The following is a 17,343-nucleotide window of genomic DNA, read 5'->3' as shown; positions in this document are numbered from 1 at the left end:
AGTTCGATCCTCAGTGTTGTTCGTGGTCTAACGAAATATCCCAATGGGCTTGTAACAATAGAATGACACACACTTAAGTCTACGCAGACTTCCGCATAAGTCATCGAAACGTAAGCAAAATCAAAGTTTCGGAAACCAGCCTTGCAAGCTATAAATAGTTACAAGTAGTCAGTGGTTACTAACTGAAAAACAAACCTTTCTGGATGCTTCTATGGTTTTTTTTTACATACCCTCTTTTAGATAAGCACTCGTATTAACTAAAAAAAAGTATCTTTTTTTCGGATTCGAAAAGAAAAACACAACGGATAATCTTTTTTATCAGATAATCCCCTGGTAATAATAGTTTAAGGTATACCATTTTTCAATAAGTATTTCTTTTTCTAACCCCTTTTCGAGATTAGTATTCTCTGAAAAGATATCAAAATTAAGGGAATATTTGACAGGCTAAACTGTTGCTACATTAGGTAGGTCAAGTGGACTTTCATGCATGATAACCATTAGTTATTTCTTTGACACCAGTGTTTTGCTATCAACAGAAACAAAGCAATTGATTCCTCAAACCAAAAGCGCTGTAGGCCAAGGGATTCGATCAATTTTTTGTTTTAGAACCCAACTAGTTTTTGTATTTCAGTCCGTTAAATCCAGGTTTATGCCTCAAACTCCCACGAGTGACCGAGACAGAATTTCCGTATACAATATTGATACAATATCAAGCAGACAAGTGATGAGAATACAGAACAGTATCAACAAGAAGATCATTAGTTAGCACCAAATTCTCCAAACTAACGACATAAGATTTGTTTGAAAGACAGTAAAGAGAATATTGATGAAAGGATTTAAGCGTTCATAGCAGATCAGACATACAAGCGCCTAATTCACTTTAAAAAATTTAATTACCAAACATAGAAAAAGTTGCCCAGTTTCTATCATTTCCTTCCTTGAATTTCTTATTTCTATTCATTCTATGCTTGACGTTGTGCTGAAGAAGGAACCAAAACACAAAACACAGTTTAAATCGATTTCGAACGGGAGTGTACCCTTCTCTATGTAAGTACATGTACTTCAGGTTGCTGCGAATGATAAAAATTGATGTCTAGATGTCTTGATGTCGAAAGAATCGAAAAGAGTTCACAAGAGTTACCATTCTAATACAATGAAGTTACGTTACCTTCGAAATCCTTTGAAGGTGATCCGAGATAAAATCTAATCTATGCACACGAAACTAATTCTAACACCCATGGCTGCTACCGAAGCATATTCTGGTATCTGTGATATGAAGATTTTAGGAGCCTCCGCTTCTTCCCTGGACGAGCTGAGCTCCCTTAAGTATTTTAACAGATTTCTCCGACAGTTCACGGGTACCTATTTAGATTATTTATATTCATGGGTCGAGAGAGACGTTATGGAGTTGAATTTTCTCGCCTAAGTACATAAAACAATGACCCAGCCAGGGTTTTAACCTTGCGTGTCAGGGAAGCGATGTGCGCGTTTAAGGAAAATATAATTTTGACATACTGTGAGCATAAGTGATTGCATCGCGTAGAATAAGAACAAATGTAGAAATAAAAAGTAATGAATAACTAAACAAGCTATCAATAACTTAACCTTTATGTTAAAAATTTCTCACTGTTATTCAAAGAGTCACATGGCGCAATAAGAACCGTCATGGCGGCTGCATTTGGGGAGTAGTCTTATTCTGTACCATGTATAGTATGCTTTTCCTTTTTGTATCGTACTCTACAATTTAAACTGATTTTCAAGGGAAACGGCGAGGCACTGTATTTCTATTCAATATGCATTTACACTTAGTTACGTACCTCAGGAAAATTCGAGACAAAATGGCATTCATCAATCCTCGTCATCGAATTTGAGCCACCCTGCGCAGCAACTTCGAGCGAAGAAAGAGACACAAGCTGGACTTGACACTGAACAGACCATATCTAAAGGTATAACAGTGGAAGTGATGTGTTTTGTGGCCCCAGAGAAGCTGCAAAAGACGCTGAAATCTCTCGAACTTCTTACGCTCTTTCCACGTGCGAGACCGATCGCAAATATGAACATTAACTTGTAAAAATTATTTGTAATTCAAATGAGTTTTTCCGACTTTGAAAGGCGTACCGAAAAGCATTGAATAGCTCTTCGGTTACTGTCGTTAAATTCAATAATTAAGGGCCTCTTCATATGAGTCCGGTAACCGGGCTGGCCCGGTTACCGGGACGAATTTTGTCGTCTGTTCATATGGGAAATTTCAGCCCGGTTACCGGGATGAAAAAGAGTCGAAAAGGGCGCGAAACGTGGACTGAGGCCCTGGGAACGAGTTTGAGCATGCACAGTTGAAAAATTTTCATCCCGGTAACCGGGCTGGAGTTTTCATATGGGAAAATATTTCATCCCGGTTACCGAGATCTCGGTTTCTACAACCGAGATCTCGGTTTCTACAACCGAGATCTCGGTAACCGGGCTGGCCCGCCTTCTCATATGAACACATCGAAATTTTTACAAAGGAAATAGGAGTGAGGCGAGATCTCGGTAACCGGGCTAGCCCGGTCAACCGGGCTCATATGAAGAGGCCCTAAATGGGAAGGCCAGCTGATGGCTGATTTCAACTTAGTAGATTTCGAAAGGAGCAAATACTGTCGTAGAAATATTAGGTATAGAACTCAGATAAAATGAAACTGAAAAAAATAAATTTTGTCATTTCTGACAACATCTTCCCTTTTCTTTTTGAAAGGGAAGATGTCAGAAATGTGTTATAATACTTCGTAGCTTTGATTGACAAAAATAAACTTTGAATCGTTTTTCGTGATTCAGTCAATATCAATCTTGTCGAGGTCCGCAGAAGCCAGCTAAGTCGAAACCGATGGTGTCCTAGAATAAATAATTGAAAGAATGTTTGCCACAAGAAGAATTTGTAACTTAGGGTGATGAAAGCTCCGTTATGACTATTAAAGAAAAGGTTCCGGCCATCTGGCCTTTAGTACTTGCAACCGCTGTCTTAAAATAAGCTTCAAGATTTAATGTTGAGTGGAGGTGGGGGAGGGAAAAACTCACAATCTATATGTAACCTACACAACCTACTGTTTTTAGAGTTGAATTATCAAAGTACTTTAGTCATTTAATCCAATTGGTTTAAATTTAAGTTGGTTTAATATAGTTTCGTTATTTTTAAACACCAATTCTTAGATGGATTTTTCTATCTAAACTTTTGAGTGTTCCTAGAGCATGGTACCAAAAACGTATTCAATCACTCCTCACTATTTTATGACCATTTCCTGACAAAAGGTTACCATAGCATCACCCTTACCTTTAAATTTATGTGCGAATTACTCATAAATGAGTGCAGTGAGCTGAAAAGGGATGCACAGTGGTAAGAGCGCTCTCCTCCCACTGCACAACCTGAAATGACACGTGTCAGTCTTACTCGCAAATAGTTTTGGCATATCCACTCTGAAAGAGCATATTTCCTCGTGAATGGTTGTGCCGGTGAAATTTGCTTTTGCTCCACTATTACTGCTCGACATTTCATATTTATCACGCCATCTTGAGCCGAAAAAAGTTTTTGTACTGTATTTTCTATTTCCATAGGAATTGAATTTAGCTGTTTACTTGATACTAACCCTCCTTATTCGTGTTTCCTCTATATCTCATATTTAGATGTTTACCACAAAAGATTTACAACTGATCTACCATCATTAGAAGGTTTACCTCCTATTCAGCGATACCTGAGGATCTTTTCCTCTAACTTTGGATTAAATGGTTCCATATATTAATAATTTTCAAGAGAGAAATGAAATCGTTTGTCTCTCGATGCATCATCAGCTGAAGGCGACCAGCAGTATGATACGTCGCTGGTCCAAAGTGACTACATCGTAAGACAAACGATTACATTTCTCTTTTGAAAGTGCCTTTTACCACGATGACTAACCAAAACCTATTTCACGATACAAATAACTGTTACTGTCATGCGTAAGGTATTTTTTTGATAAGGTTGAAACTGTGAAGTAATGTTAAGGTACACCTTGAGGTGTCACAGACACCCCACGATGAGCTCTGCCATGACAAGGTCTAAATGAGTCACGCGTCTTGCACACAGTTACGATAAACAATATCGAAAGCGTCATATTCGCGAACAGAATAAAAAAGAGACAAGACGAATAAACACCTCCCTCTCTCTCTCTCTCTCTCTCTCTCTCTCTCTCTCTCTCTCTCTCTCTCTCTCTCTCTCTCTCTCTCTCTCTCTCTCTCTCCCAACCACTTTACTTAACACAAAATTTATCATCTTTCTTATTTGAAAGGTTGTTGGAAGTTCTCAGTCAACCCTAGAAATAGACAGTTCTCTCTTTCAGAGATTTATCTTTATACAATACCAAATCAAGAGAGTGAGAGAGAGAGAGCCTTAAATTTAGAGTGGGCAGGGCAATATACTCATGTCATGTCCCACACTGGGTCACAGGTCTAAACGCGAGTTTTTGTTTTGCGCGGGAAAACACGAAAAAATGCGTGAAGACACGCCGTCGATTCGGTGTTACTTTTCTCTAGTGTTCTCTCACTTCAATGTTTTTATAAACGTTATGAGCATTTTGCCATTCGTCGAAGCAACGGGCACCAAATAAGAACCAAAGTAATCTAAACGAACTTGCCGATAATGTGGAAATAACGAGAATGTCCACTTCATATGTCACGCGCGTGAAACGAGAACGTATCTGACTCCTCGCGAGGATTCTTTATTTTAATGTTTTCATTTAATTTTCATTAAACCATACTCGCAGTGGCGTAGCTGAAAACTAGTCGTTATACCAAGTGTGCAGATCACTTAAATAAATAAAGTGTTTAAGTCTTAAACACATATTTTTCTTTATACTTGTAACCGAGTGGCAGCAAAAAATAATGAGGAGTGCATTACTTTATTGCGCTTGAGTAACTCTCTTGCGTATCAGGTCGAACGTGTAAACAAGCGCTAACAGGATTAATCCATTTTTAAATCGAGAATGCTTGAACGTGATGCTTCCTGTGTTTAACAGTGACCCAACTTAATACTTTTATTGTCTTCTGGACAAACGAGGATTAAACAATGCAAAACTAGAAAACGTGATCAAGATTTTATTCACGTACGCTCGAAGAACCGTGATTAACGGATTTTCTTATCTTTGTAGGTGAAAGTTCACTGATTTCTCTGCTGTAACTGTCAATGTTTTGGCATAGTATGATAAAACCACGGGTAATTATTCGCTCCTGACAAAATATTATATTCTCTTGCTCCTGACTAACACGCCTTCCCCGAAAAGAGATAGGAGAAATTACAGTTCTTGACGCCGTAAAACAATCAGCTAATCAAAGAAATCGTTAAATCAAATCGATGCTACTTTTTGTTGAAAAATCATTACACTAAATTGCCGATGAAATTCTGAGTATTTCTTTGATTATAATTAGTTTTAAAGGTAGTTGAGAAAGTTGCAAAAAAAATACTGGTTGAGAAATTTGCCAGATTTTGACAAGCTTTTGTGTCGGCTTTACAGTACGCGAAAATGGTTGTTGTGCTGTTTGTTTATTAAATTCTGGAAACTTCGAATTCAAATGAAGTCTCATTTCGTGAAGAGACCGCCTCTTTGTAGGGAACAATGGGCTGAATTACAGGTTGGCAGGAGATTGCTTTATATTTCCTGGCCGCTTTGAAACAAATCATATTTGGGCTATAAGTTACATTTCCACTTATGAGCTCGACTTTGAAAGCTATCCAAAGTTATCCATTAAGACAGCCCAGCACAAAAACCCATTTTTCCACGCGGATGCCCAATAAACCTCTTCTAAAATTGGTATCTATAAGGGTACGTAATTAATTGCCAAGTTTATTGATCTTTTATTTGCAGTTCTATTTTGAACAGTTAGTGATGAATTGCGCACACACGTCACAATGGCAAAGTTATTACCTTGATTGCAGTAATTTGACCTTGAACTTCTGTAAAAGAAAGGAAATTTTATTAACTGTCGGGAAGACGGATTTATGCAGAGTGTAATTAGGGGCGCTTGTTTGTTTACAATTTAATAGAAGTAAAGTGGTAAGGTATGGCATTTGCTAACATGGAGTTCAGAGTTTCTGCGCCTTCTAGATTTACTGGATTAACACCAGCCGTTGCAGGCTCACGGAGAACCAGTCACATTTTTATCGCTCCAACAAAAGGAACGTTTTCAAGAAACGGTATTTACGCAGTCGAGGAACCGATCAAAAGAGCCCCAAAGCGACCGAAAGCTAAAGACTACGAAATCATCTACAAAGCGTACCTGGAGATAAGGGAAGAAAATGGTGCTTTAAGGCAAGAGGGTCAAAAGTTACGAGATGAACTTCTGCAAACGAAATCGAAACTTCTTGTTCTTTCCCAGGAAAACGAAGAACTAAAGGCCCAAATTTCTCAGCTTCCGTTCCCTGAAAACTGGGGACAGGTTATCCGCGGAAAAGACGAGGAATTGAAAAGACTGAAAGAATCAATTCATAAAATGTCGTACGACCGAGCTGAAGCAATCAACAACAAGTCTGTGGCAGAACTGGCCGTCGATGAACTGAAATTGAAACTTCGCAACAAGGTTAAAGAAGTAAAAGACGCAAAGGAGTTGGAGAAAGTTCAGAGCAAAGCAAAAATTCTCAACGAGACAGAGAAGTTGCGAAACGAGAGAAACATCGCCGTCGCCAATCTCACACGTCTTGAAGTTGTTGTCGACAAGCTTCGCCAGGAAGCCCGCCACGAGAAACGAATAAGCGAAGAAAGAAAAATGGTAATTCAAGAAATACACAAGAGACTTACAAGCAAAGGAAAGCCTGTTGACGATCTACGAAAACAGCTCGCTTTGTCGCGTCTTTTTAGCAAGTAGAACTAAACAGTTCATTGTGACACAAACACGTGAAATTATCATCTTGGTTCATTTTTCCGAATAATGCAGAGAGTAAATTGTGTTGTTCATGAGAGGGCAAGATAGAACTGAATGTAATTTTAACTGACAAACCCGAGACACACATTGTGTTTGCCTAGGAAACTCGAAAGGAAGTTGATGTAAATGTTAATGTATATATGTTCGTTTCACGAAGCAGCAGCAAAACGTTAAATATTTATTTTTGAAAATGGAAGCTTAATGTTGTGAAAACAAGTGAGTATTTTGAATGGGAGTGTATTAGCACTGTACGTAGAGGAAAAGTAATAATTTCAAAATGACTCTATAAAATGGAAGAAAAATCTCAACTGATGGTGATGTGTGCTGCTCAAGAATGAAAAATGGATCATCATGGGCTAACTGCAATTGATCCGAAGAAAACGCAAAACTGAAGCCTGAGAAAAAATTCAGAGTTCAACGGGGCTCAACCCCGTGCCTGCTGGTGATTTGTTACTAACAACTAAGCTACGAAATCATCTGTTGGTAACGAGTTCTCCTATAAGCTCCCCCCCCCCCCCCCAGATCTTTTCATCTATCTTTTCTCTCGCACTCTCAGTGGCACTCTGACATTCGTTTTAAATCATGAATCCGTTTATTAAGTGTTATTTAAGAAAAGTTGTGATCTTTGTACAAAGGCAACTCAAAACAAAGTCATTTCTGTGTTCCAATAAACGCTGAGGAGGGCGCCAATCAATTCCTTTTCATTCCGGGCCAGTTTGACGATAGTCAAATGATAAAGTCCGGTTGCCAACGATGAGAGCAACTGGCTGCGAATCAATCAGTAAGCGGAAGAGGGGATTAAGGGTAAGGCAGCGTCGTCCTCCCTACCCTCACCCCCTCCTCGCTCTCTTTCTCCCCGCTTCGCACGAACTTGGAATAGGGAGCCAGTTTACAGGCTAGTTTCCCGCCGGCTGACACGACAGTCACGTACTTTTACCCAATGGTTTCCCATGTGTTTTAATGAGTGCTTAAGACGCATGGACGAAGCCGGGAATGAGTGAGGACAACCGAAAACAGGCCAATGAGACCAGTCTACACGTAAAGAGAATCTAATAATCAACCAAATTTATCCGCCTTGTTTAGTTAATTCACATAAACATATGGGAATTTATTACAAAAAGGAAAACGCTCGGAAAATAACGGACAACACTCAACCAACTCTTAAATTTGTTAGTCAATTCTAACCATTAGCCTGAAGAAAGCAATTTTTTTGTGACAGCTACATGTCACATGTAATAGACTTCTATGAAATTTTGCTATTTACCATATAGATCCCATGTTGTTGTGCTTCTGTTCAGTAATAGATCACAGATGACGTAAAATTGTGGTAAAAAAAAAAGAGGCACACGAGGGGTGGCCGAGTGTGTCACTGATTTGAAGTCTTCTGTGATCTATTACTGTAAAGACACGGCAACATGGAAACTATTTTTTCTATAAGATAAAGGCAAAATGTTATTTATGGTAACGTCATCTTTGCCTCTGTCCCATACAATAAATCATAAGACACAATCAAATTGCGCGCACGATTCAGCCAATCATATAAAAGATTACAATCCACACGCTTATACTTGTTTATTAAATAGAATTTTATTTTTACCTTTTTTGTTGATATATGGTTACCCCGTTGTCATGATGGCAAGACGAACAAGTTAACAAAAGTAGCCATATTCAGAAAATTATGAAGATTTTGAACCTCTTACAATAATAAAAAAATCAAATCATGTAATCATTTAGACTTTATAAGATGCCTTATATAATCTCAATCATTATTTTCCTCAGTATTATTTTATTTTATTATTTAATCTCAATTATTATTTTGCTTAGTAATACCCCTGTATCAATTAATATTTCAGAGATTAAAATGTTCTTTTAGAACCACACATCATCATATTGTTCTCATTTACTTACCAGGTTGAAACTCAAAAAGGCCTTTCACATATCTTGACCAAACTAAAATATAAATTCATTTTGTTTTGGAGTTTCAACTCTAAGTCCCAATTACATTACTTGCCCCGGATGAATCTTGGACAAATTTAAAAGCGAGTCCGTCACATCTCAGAGATTCAACTACAATTTCTAATAAAGACTCCTGTTAATTTTGGAATGTTATCTTAGAAATTCCATGCACTGAAGCGCAACTTGACTAGATGTCGTCAAACTAAAACCAAAATAATCGCAACTGCCAATAGAAAAAAATTATGTGGATATTATCCGTTTACGAAAATAAAAAGATCTGTGCGGAGCTTAAAAAAAATGGAACAATGGGCTTTTAATTTCACTAACTAGTTTTTTTTTTTTTTTCCACTTTTAAATTTTCATCTTCCATGCCATCGTTCGTGTGGCCGCTTCCCAGTTGGCTCCAAATTCCAGTCGGGAGTAAAGAAGAGGAATCTTCCTTTCCTGGATCTTAACCCACTTGAGCGCTTTTGTGATGTCTTTGGAATACTTCACTCCCAAACCACCAACAGTTACCTAGAAGACAAAACGTCAAACTAAAAAACCTGCCCTTGAAAAAACAATAACTGGGCCTTTAGGACTTTGCCAACAGGTCCCAGACCCTACGCTAATAATAATTTTTCAGTGATACGACTTGGTTCCCAGTGTCCAGGAAGGCTTCCCGGCGTACATAAAAAAAACACAAAACAAAACACGAAGACACGGAGAACGAAGTTTGAGACTGCTAAGATTCAGTAAGTAAAGAGTTTTTTCCCTATCTATATCACCTAAATAGAGCCAATTAATGACTGTCCTATCACGTTACGTTGCGTTAAAGATTCTTAATTTCGCTAAAGGGACATTTGAACGCGTTCACCATTGTTGCGTCTTAAAGGACGCGTATCACCTTAGGAGACTTGCCATCAAAACGCTTTGTTAATTTTTTTCCCAGCTATACTACCAGGAGAACCTGTCCAGGAATTCTTGTTTTAGCTGCCAACGTCTTCCATTGATGAATTAACAGCTTGTTCAGGTTATTGGAGCTAATTTTAACGATTGGTTAAGCACTCTAAGTTCTGACCAAAAGACAACAGTGCCTCAAAATATTGAGACAAATTCTCACCTCAGACTCAGGTTGTCCGAATGGAAGCGTCAGTGGGAACACGACATGAAGCCTCAGTTTCATGAACGCCAACATCATGAAGGTGGCCAGAAGTCTTTTCACGCTTTCAAAAACTTTAAGACCTGCAGTGTATCGCGTGAAATGCCGTGTAAAACAATAAATCAGGGAATTACTTCTTAATTTGGCTGCATTAAAATTTGTCTTCCTCATCAAAGTCCAACGAAAGTTTTACGGAAAATTATCCATTTTCGAAATTTTCATAGCCTCTGTTTTAAAACGTAGGCAATTGCTAAGCCTTTGGAATTAAATAATTCCTCACTTTGTTTGGCTCGCCTAGCAGTCTCTGTTTCTTTTCAGACAAACGGGAGAAGCACAAGGCTCAAGGAGGGAAGAATCAAGAGCGTAGGAGAGGGGTAGGAAGTGAGAGAAACTAAATCCTGGTTAAATTTTGCCCGATCTCGAAAAAATTCGAAGCATAAATTAGAATTAATCTGTATAAAATCTACAAAAGAATCAGCAAATTCCCACATTGTTAATGTCGCCACGTTCAAGATAAGTCTCAATTTAGCAACTCGGTAGAATCTTCTGTTGTCGCTGATAAGGTTGGTAGAAATGTAATGAAATAAAGATTTCAACACAAGATCTTGTACTGAAGGAAAGGCGTTTGACTATGTTTTACTCTTTCAATTGTGTACCCGTCTTAGATAAAACAACAGCAACAATACAGAACAGAACAGAACAGAACAGAACAGAAGCGTACCAAGAGACCTGGCACCAGCACCTGCCAGCAAATCAGTAAAGCCTTGTGTGTCTATACCAATGATAGGCAAGTCATCCACATTCCAGAAACCCTCCTGAAAAACACCAAAAAGCTCATCAAATAAAAAAAATCGACAAATTTTATTAAAAAATATAAGCTGTACTGTTTATATCATTGAAACCAAAGGACTCTTGGGCTGTACCTGAAACACACTTAAGGTCGAGGGCAAAGAATTCTCCCTTACCTGGATTCTTTACACCATAAATGGTGGTTCTAGCTTAAGAATCTTTTTTCTTACACTGACGTTTGGGAAGCTTGTTTTACCAAAGGAAGACAGAATTAACAATTATTTACGACTAAATTAGTTACGGTCATGGGACTGAGGGGAGCCATGGTATCACACGACTGTTATAACATAAGAATATTCATTATTTTGAAGTTAACAGGCTATTACCAAACCTCCTTTTTATAAGGAGTAATGGAACTGTAATTTTTACAATTATAGTTCCAAAATAATACCAATTCCTAAACAAATCTCTGGCCGATAAAGTAAATTATTTACTATGCGGTAAATTACTGGATATGATCAATGATTCGATTTGAGGAGTAAGGAGTTATCAATATATATCAGTTAAAAATAATTTATGATATAACAATTCAAACTTGCATTTGGGGAATGATATTACAATCAAGGAAATTTCAATTGCTGATTCATAGCAAAATTGCATGTCCCCACGGAGTCTCAAGCCGTTACAGTTAGTTCTAAGGAAGAGAGTTGAGGTTTAAGGTTCGGAAAACCAACTGGAATTTGCCCAGATCAGTTTGATGATGGAAATATGACGAAATCCCACCTAGATTGTGTGACTTTAACCAATGGAAAATAAGCACCTATAATTGGATAATCGTATGCATTTTGCGATACTTACCGAATTTTGTGCAGTAAATATCCGTTCTAGCTTTTCTCGCTTATCTGGAAAGACGGCTTCCCTCAGCCCTGGACATTCCATCTCTACAGATCTCACACAGACTTTCCCCTCGTATGTTGAACCGATCGAGGGAGGGGGTTTTGACCCGACAGAAAGAAGTTTAGAGCTGCCTGCTGCTGAACAGGCCGGAGGAGGAGGAGGGGGGGGAGCCCCAAATCCGGTTACTGCAGTTGTGGTTGCAGATGCTGACTGCTTAGAGGCTACTGTTACTCCCTTTAGCGTCTTGCTCACTCCAGGGAAATCTTTCATCAACGACGCTCTAGCTGGTACAATGGTTGGAGGACGAGAGCCTCCTGGGAGGAGAGTAGGGCGGTGCAAGGGTGCAAGGGAAGCAGGTGGTGGTGGTGGTGGTGCAGGAGGTGGAGGAAGAGGCTGTTGGAGATTTCCTGGGACTGGACATGTTTCCTGTTTTAACATTGGCTCTGCATTCATTGGAACTGCTCCATCTCCCTTGATAGTTGCTGGTATCTCTTGCCTCACTTCCTCTTCCATCTGACGATCTGCTCTGTTTAATGTGGAACGAGAGCTACATGGATCGGTTGCAGCTTTCAGTGGCTGGGAAAACATTTTGATCTGCTGCGAATTACCAAATAATCCACCAGTTTGTGGAAAATTTAAGGGGTTTCGCTGCAACGTCTGAAATCGGGCAAACGTAGAACTACCAGATGACTGAGCTGAGTTAGACATCTCCATGTTCTGCAGACTAGAACCTGAGCGTCTTCCAACAACTGGGGGCACTGCTTCCTTTTCCATGAACGTTGGTATCTCTTGAATTGCTTTCTTTTTGGATGAATCAAATAATCCATCATCTTCTCCCGACTTACCAAATAATTGGTTTCGCTGTGACTGCTGTGAAATCTTCATATTCTGTCCACCAAAACGACAAGATCTTCCAAAAGGAATACCTTCTCTTTGAACAATTCTTCCTCCAAAGGTAACAGGTGCTGCCTTCTTTAATAATGGTTTTTGTGGCTGTTGTAACTTGTCAGACAAACCGGAACCAGCTTGGCACGAAGATGCCTCAGTGGTAGGAAGAGCTGCGAGCTTTGAAGTGAAAGCAAAACCAGGTGCTTCAAAGGCAGACACGCCGTCTCTTGTAATTACATTAGAAGGATAACCCTGTCTTGGGAGCAAGAATGCCGATGATGAGGACGAAGCGGCTCTTTGCGTAACCAGAGAAGCATCATCGCCTCGCTCCATTTGCGGTTTGTAACTTTCTTTCTTTTCTGCCTTCTTGCTCTCATCTACTTAAGGGGATAAATCAAAGAATAAAAAAATAATTAGTAGCCAGATTAAGTTACGACTAAGAATACCTATCTTTGTGTTCGTTTAAAGCTAAGAAATCCACACAAAAAAATTATGGAATGTTCATCTGAAACCTAACAGAGTAGTTTATTCTATTTTAAGACAGACAGTTCTGAATAAAAATATGTGAACTGGCGCTCTTTTCCATCAAAAACGCTACTAAACTGACTTTTCTTTTGGTCAGGGAGCACAAACTCGTATCGAAGAAAATATGAAACAAATTCTTAGTATGAAATGTCGAGAAATGTTTGGTTTGTCAAGTGAAGTTTGAAGCAATAAATGAAAACAAAGGAGCGATAACCTTTTCAAAATTGTGACTTCTGGTAGACTCTTCGACTCGCCTTTCAAATTGTCTCTTTTTTATTTGTAAAACCCGAGGAGAATTTGATTTTTAATCAGAGATGACCTACGATTTTTTATGTACACGCATCCCAGGACTTTTTATCTTCAAAAGTTAATGTTCGATTAGAAAAACTCTCCTGCGCAAATTGTCCAACTGCAGCCAAGAAATTGACGAATTGTACCAAACCAATTTTAGTTAAATAGTGCGCCGTAATAATTATTTATTTAGTGCAGATCAAATGAAATTTGACGTCATACCAACTCATACTGATGATCGGAGGAATGACGACCTGAATTTTTTTATAGTATAGACTTCTTCTTGATTGATAGGGGGAATGTCATTTTCACCTTTCAAATTTCACTTTTATGGCTCGAAGAACCAGTTACTGCATCAATCTTCGAAAGATCACCAGATAAAGCGGTTCCTTTTAATGAAATGTTATACATTTCCCGAAAGTCACCAAGCCAAGCAAGTGGCTTTAAAAAAGTTGACAAGACGTAGTTACATCCTAACATCAGTGTGCATATTATCCTTACTATTCTCCACACATTTCCTAGTGCGCTGACGAGGAGAATTTGTTAAACAATCAAGAGCTTCTTAACTGGCGATCATTTCCTTTATTCTCCAGACCTTAATGTGTGATTCACGTGTGATATTGTAAGGAGAAATTAGATGCTTATCACACTTGTCACTATCATCACCCATCAAACTGACTAGTAAGAGAAAACACGTTCTACTGTACCTTCGGTCCTCGGTTTAGTGGCTGAATTCATGTCTCTCGTGATTACCCGCGGGGAAGGCGCCTCTGAAGCTTCCTCATCCTCATCCATGCCTGTAAGTTGAAAATATAATTCGTATTTTGATATTTAATTTATGTTGTCACGGTGTAGTTAGCTTCTTTGCTCCTTTTTGTCTATCCTTATCCCAGAAAACTGTCATGTTGAGGTTTCCATCAATATTCTCTATTTGATAAATCCCAAGAAATAAACAGAGGGAAAGTACATTCCACTCCCTGGCTCCCGCAATGATTATGTGTACTTTTCTACTGTACTAAGTTTGAACTTCGAACTTCGTGTAATGATAACACTTTACGCAGTCTACATTGTAGCACACAGGCACAGTTTTGCACAACGAAAATAAGCAAGCAAACAAACTAGTAGAAATCAAGCTAACTCAGATCAATATAAGTATTTGGGCAACTGCCCACCTACCCCTCCCCTAAGCCAACATTAACCTTAACTTGTTGTCAACTGACTGTTGTTGAGTTAGGGAGGGGTGGGTGGGCGGGCAGTTGCCCAGATACTGATATTGATACGCTAGCTCTAATAAAAGAACGAAGACAAAGAAAACATTAAAATCACGAGATTAACATTAACCTCTTAAGGACATAGCCATGGGTGACATCGCCATAGCTCGCCTTAATGCCTTAGGTTTTCTCTCGGCGTCACGAGTGCCGATGCTCTTCACCGGCTCAGGCTTTGATTCACTCTCTGTATACATGTCTGTTTGGACAGAAACAGGATCATGTTAGTGGCAATAAGTTTTTTTTCTTTTGGAGAATGCAGAGTAACATCCATCGGAAAATTATCCTTCGTAGTTGTCCGCCCAAAATAAGAAACTCTGTTCTGTCGAACTTTGTAATAATCGTCACACTCTGTAATACCTGTCGCAGTATGTAAAAAAATTGTCGCCCTTTGTAATACCTGGCGACCTTTACAAAAACTTTTCGTCGCACTTCGTAACAAAAAAGCTGTTACTCTTTGTAATAATAAATTATCGCACTTGGTAAGAAAATACGCTTTTTGAAATTTTTTCCTCCAACCTCGAGCCTTTAATGGGCCGTAATAATTATTTGCATATCAAAAAATCTTCACTACAATAAGGTTTTCTCAAGTAATGTGCCATGAAATTTGAAGTCATACCAACTCATACTGATGATCGGAGGAATGACGACCTGAATTTTTTTATAGTGAAAGACTTCTTCTTGATTGATAGGGGGAATGTCATTTTCACCTTTCAAATTTCACTTTTATGGCTCAAAGAACCAGTTACTGCATCAATCTTCGAAAGATTACCAGATAAAGCGGTTCCTTTTAATGAAATGTTATACATTTCCCGAAAGTCACCAAGCCAAGCAAGTGGCTTTAAAAAAGTTGACAAGACGTAGTTACATCCTAACATCAGTGTGCATATTATCCTTACTATTCTCCACACATTTTCTAATGTGCTGACAAGGAGAATTTGTTAAACAATCAAGAGCTTCTTAATTGGCGATCATTTCCTTTATTCTCGACACCTTAATGTACGATTCAGGTGTGATATTGTTAGGAGAAATTAGATGCTTGTCACACTTAAGTGGTCAAAAGGTAAACTATCATCACCCATCAAACCGACTAGTAAGAGAAAACACGTTCTACTGTACCTTGGGTCCTCGTTTTAGAGGCTGAATTCATGTCTCTCGTGATTACCCGCGGGGAGGGCGCCTCTGAAGCTTCCTCATCCTCATCCATGCCTGTAGGTTGAAAATATAATTCGTATTTTGATATTTAATTTATGTTGTCATGGTGTAGTTAGCTTCTTTGCTCCTTTTTGTCTATCCTTATCCCAGAAAACTATCATGTTGAGGTTTCCATCAATATTCTCTATTTGATAAATCCCAAGAAATAAACAGAGGGAAAGTACATTCCACTCCCTGGCTCCCACAACGATTATGCGTACTTTTCTACTGTACTAAGTTTGAACTTCGAACTACGTGTAATGATAACACTTTACGCAGTCTACATTGTAGCAAACAGGCACAGTTTTGCACAACGAAAATAAGCAAGCAAACAAACTAGTAGAAATCAAGCTAACTCGGATCAATATCAGTATTTGAGCAACTGCCCACCTACCCTTCCCCTAACCTAACATTAACCTTAACTTGTTGTCAACTGACTGTTGTTGAGTTAGGGGAGGGGTGGGTGGGCGGGCAGTTGCCCAGATACTGATATTCATACGCTAGCTCTAATAAAAGAACGAAGACAAAGAAAACATTAAAATCACGAGATTAACATTAACCTCTAAAGAACGCAGCCATGCGTGGCTTTGCCCTAGCTCGCCATAATGCCTCAGGTTTTCTCTCGGCGTCACGAGTGCCGATGCTCTTCACCGACTCAGGCTTCGATTCACTCTCTGTATCCATGTCTGTTTGGACAGAAACAGGATCATGTTAGTGGCAATTAGTTTTTTTTCTTTTTCTTTTGGAGAATGCAGAGTAACATCCATTGGAAAATCATCCTTTGTAGTTGTCCGCTCAAAATAAGAAACTCTGTTCTGTCGAACTTTGTAATAATCGTCACACTCTGTAATACCTGTCGCAGTATGTATAAAAATTGTCGCACTTTGTAATACCTGGCGACCTTTACAAAAACTTTTCGTCGCACTATGTAACAAAAAAGCTGTCACTCTTTGTAATAATAAATTATCGCACTTGGTAAGAAAATACGCTTTTTGAAATTTTTTCCTCCAACCTCGAGCCTTTAATGGGCCGTAATAATTATTTGCATATCAAAAAATCTTCACTACAATAAGGTTTTCTCAAGTAATGTGCCATGAAATTTGACGTCATACCAACTCATACTGATGATCGGAGGAATGACGACCTGAATTTTTTTATAGTGAAAGACTTCTTCTTGATTGATAGGGGGAATGTCATTTTCACCTTTCAAATTTCACTTTTATGGCTCGAAGAACCAGTTACTGCATCAATCTTAGACAGATTACCAGATAAAGCGGTTCTTTTTAATGAAATGTTATACATTTCCCGAAAGTCACCAAGCCAAGCAAGTGGCTTTAAAAAAGTTGACAAGACGTAGTTACATCCTAACATCAGTGTGCATATTATCCTTACTATTCTCCACACATTTCCTACTGCGCTGACAAGGAGAATTTGTTAAACAATCAAGAGCTTCTTAATTGGCGATCATTTCCT

General features: G+C 38.7%; 2 protein-coding genes and 1 long non-coding RNA gene across 4 annotated transcripts in view; 1 reads left to right on the top strand and 2 right to left on the bottom strand.

Moving 5' to 3' along the window:
• Positions 1 to 888: 888 nt before the first annotated feature.
• LOC149041639 (uncharacterized) lies at positions 889 to 5,957 on the bottom strand. The gene is made up of 3 exons (XR_016189242.1): positions 5,928 to 5,957; positions 1,818 to 1,940; positions 889 to 979 (listed from the first exon to the last, which is right to left on the bottom strand). It is a non-coding gene; the product is annotated as an uncharacterized LOC149041639 (long non-coding RNA).
• Positions 5,957 to 7,229, top strand: LOC113678832 (uncharacterized). The gene has a single exon (XM_027195744.2). The coding sequence runs from the start codon at positions 6,064 to 6,066 to the stop codon at positions 6,862 to 6,864; it is 801 nt and encodes a 266-aa protein (XP_027051545.2). The 5' UTR covers positions 5,957 to 6,063; the 3' UTR covers positions 6,865 to 7,229.
• A 1,257-nt stretch (positions 7,230 to 8,486) lies between these two features.
• LOC113678812 (protein mono-ADP-ribosyltransferase PARP4) overlaps positions 8,487 to 17,343 on the bottom strand; it is a 42,947-nt gene continuing 34,090 nt past the window's right edge. The window contains exons 37-44 of one of the 2 annotated variants that reach the window (XM_089214802.1): positions 16,431 to 16,556; positions 15,796 to 15,885; positions 14,750 to 14,875; positions 14,116 to 14,205; positions 11,666 to 12,972; positions 10,740 to 10,833; positions 9,980 to 10,101; positions 8,487 to 9,393 (exon numbers count right to left, since the gene is read on the bottom strand). In XM_089214802.1, coding sequence (XP_089070928.1) covers positions 9,229 to 9,393; positions 9,980 to 10,101; positions 10,740 to 10,833; positions 11,666 to 12,972; positions 14,116 to 14,205; positions 14,750 to 14,875; positions 15,796 to 15,885; positions 16,431 to 16,556 — 2,120 coding nt within the window. In that variant the 3' untranslated portion in view covers positions 8,487 to 9,228. The remainder of the gene's footprint in view (positions 9,394 to 9,979; positions 10,102 to 10,739; positions 10,834 to 11,665; positions 12,973 to 14,115; positions 14,206 to 14,749; positions 14,876 to 15,795; positions 15,886 to 16,430; positions 16,557 to 17,343) is intronic. The other variant, XM_089214803.1, reaches the window with a different exon arrangement.

Source organism: Pocillopora damicornis, chromosome 8 (genome assembly GCF_964200805.1).
Source record: "Pocillopora damicornis chromosome 8, jaPocDami1.2, whole genome shotgun sequence".
Lineage (NCBI taxonomy): Eukaryota > Metazoa > Cnidaria > Anthozoa > Scleractinia > Pocilloporidae > Pocillopora > Pocillopora damicornis.
This window is presented reverse-complemented; position numbering and strand designations above follow the sequence as displayed.

What these genes read in the sequence shown, in the direction of transcription:
- LOC113678832 (XM_027195744.2), top strand. Translation starts at nt 6,064, where the DNA reads ATGGCATTTGCTAACATGGAGTTCAGAGTTTCTGCGCCTTCTAGATTT.